This window comes from Perkinsus marinus (assembly GCF_000006405.1).
Source record: "Perkinsus marinus ATCC 50983 genomic scaffold scf_1104296970492, whole genome shotgun sequence".
Classification (NCBI taxonomy): Eukaryota; Perkinsozoa; order Perkinsida; family Perkinsidae; genus Perkinsus; species Perkinsus marinus.
The window spans coordinates 1-1,867 of NW_003202421.1; the positions used below are offsets into that span (position 1 = coordinate 1).

General features: G+C 56.1%; 2 protein-coding genes across 2 annotated transcripts; both read right to left on the minus strand.

Annotated features, from left to right (window-relative positions):
- Positions 1-30: 30 nt before the first annotated feature.
- On the minus strand, positions 31-639 carry Pmar_PMAR007108 (hypothetical protein; the record flags this gene model as incomplete). The annotated part of the gene is made up of 1 exon (XM_002767592.1): positions 31-639. A coding segment is annotated over one exon (609 nt), but the record flags the coding sequence as incomplete, so codon positions are not given.
- A 23-nt stretch (positions 640-662) lies between these two features.
- Positions 663-1,394, minus strand: Pmar_PMAR007109 (hypothetical protein; the record flags this gene model as incomplete). Its single annotated transcript, XM_002767593.1, has 1 exon — positions 663-1,394. A coding segment is annotated over one exon (732 nt), but the record flags the coding sequence as incomplete, so codon positions are not given.
- Positions 1,395-1,867: the final 473 nt, after the last annotated feature.

Sequence of the window (1,867 nt, forward strand, 5' to 3'; positions counted from 1 at the left end):
CTCCCAAGTAGAGAGTAGCCATTCACTAACCCGAGCAGAGGGCTCTTGAAATGCCTTCGGGAGAGTGGGGTCGACTGGAGGAGAAAGGGTAGCACACTGTAGATAAGGATAAGTGCGAGCCAGGTCCCAAGGAGAGTTGACCAAACCGGGGTCATCCCAGCGAAACTGAGCATTGGAGCGAGCAGTGGCCTCCAGGACAGTGAGATCACATGGTTGGTCACGAGCTTGGAGGAGGCGAAGCTGCTCATTGAGCTCGGCATGGTGGCGCTCGTAGGCACCTCCACGTTGTGGAGACCGGCTATAAATGAACTGCATTTGGATAGAATAGGAGAGGCATAGACATCGGAACTCAGAGCCCCGGAAGGACTGAGAGTTGTCACACCGAAGGCCTTTAGGAACCCCTGCAAGGGCCAATATCTTCTTGAAGGCCAGCGTAGTCTGCTCGAAAGAGGTGCTAGAGACCGCTACAGCGAGCTGGTGGCCCGACAGCAGACAAGTAGCCACAAGACAATAAGGGAGCCGTTGAGAGCCTTCTCTTACTGGGACATCATAGGGGCCGGTGTGGTCGAGACCGATATACTGCCAGACAGCTGTAGGAGCCGCGAAGGTGCCAGCAGGAGCATGGAGAGGGCGCTGGGACTTAGCGGAGAGACAGGAACCACAGTGCGCTTCATGCGGGTGCAGGCATGATGCCATCCGTGACACTTGACAACCAGCAGTCGTTGAAGAAGAGTAGACTGCTTCGGTATGACCAACTGGTTGAAGATAGTGCCATCACCCGCTTGACGTGTCGACCGATAGATAAGGCCTTCATCAGTCTTGAAGTGAAAGGGCGACTTGTGGAAGGCCTTCAAATGGAGGCGTTGTTGATGACGTATAAGCAGACGCAAGGGATCGGCGACCGTGCTTGTGCCGGGAGCTGGAGTGCCTGGTAGCAGCTCCGTCCTTAAGGCATGCCACGCCTTGACGAGGAGCTTGAAGCGGAACAGTCGCTCAAGAAGATGAAGCGAGTCGTCGTCCACTGTGAAGGCCTCCTGGTCAGTCTTCTTACTTTCACTAGCGGGACTAGGGGTCCTCGCTGTACTAAGTGACGCCAATGTAACCTTGGGTTTTGAAGACTCCTTCTTGGACCAACGCGTGGGGAGAGCAGTAGGAACATACTCTGGGTCAAGGCGGAAAATCATAGGACTGGCTTGTAGATCACCGTCGTTGCATCGCAGAAGGTCATCGTGGAAGGCTCGGATGTGGCAGAAGAGGGCGTCGGAGTCAATGAACAAAGACTTCGGCTGGCACCTTGAGGGAGCATCGGCCAGGTTAGACTTGCCGCCGAGATGCGATACCGCCACACGAAGGCCTTCACGACGGGTCTGTGACTGGTGGATAGCGTTCTTCACCTTGAGGCACTCTCCGGATAGTCACAAGGTCGTCTACGCTGTGGGCCGTGGTCGGAGTCACTTGACGTAGCCGAGAGATAGAGATACTGCTGTCAGTGAAGACCAGAAGATGATGGACAGGAGAGTGGTCGTTGGACTCCTGAAGCATAGCCGATGCCCACTCCAGCGATGACGCCAAGGTGTCCAGCTCAAACTTGGGGGCCGTACGACGTCCTTGGAGTTGGTGGAGATACCCTGAACCTGCAATACGCTGGCCGTGGAGGTCGTACAACAGAGCAGCGCCTGCGGTGTCACGGCTGTCTGTGAAGAGACAGACAGAGTTGCAGTGACTTTCACCTGGTCGACGTAGACGTCGGGGGACCCTTAGGTCGAAGGCCTTCAATTGATTCTCCCAGGCGACAAGAGCCTGGGTGTCCTCAGAGCGGAGGTGACCAGTGTGCGGGTCGGCGTTAGACTTGGCTTGGCGGCACAGG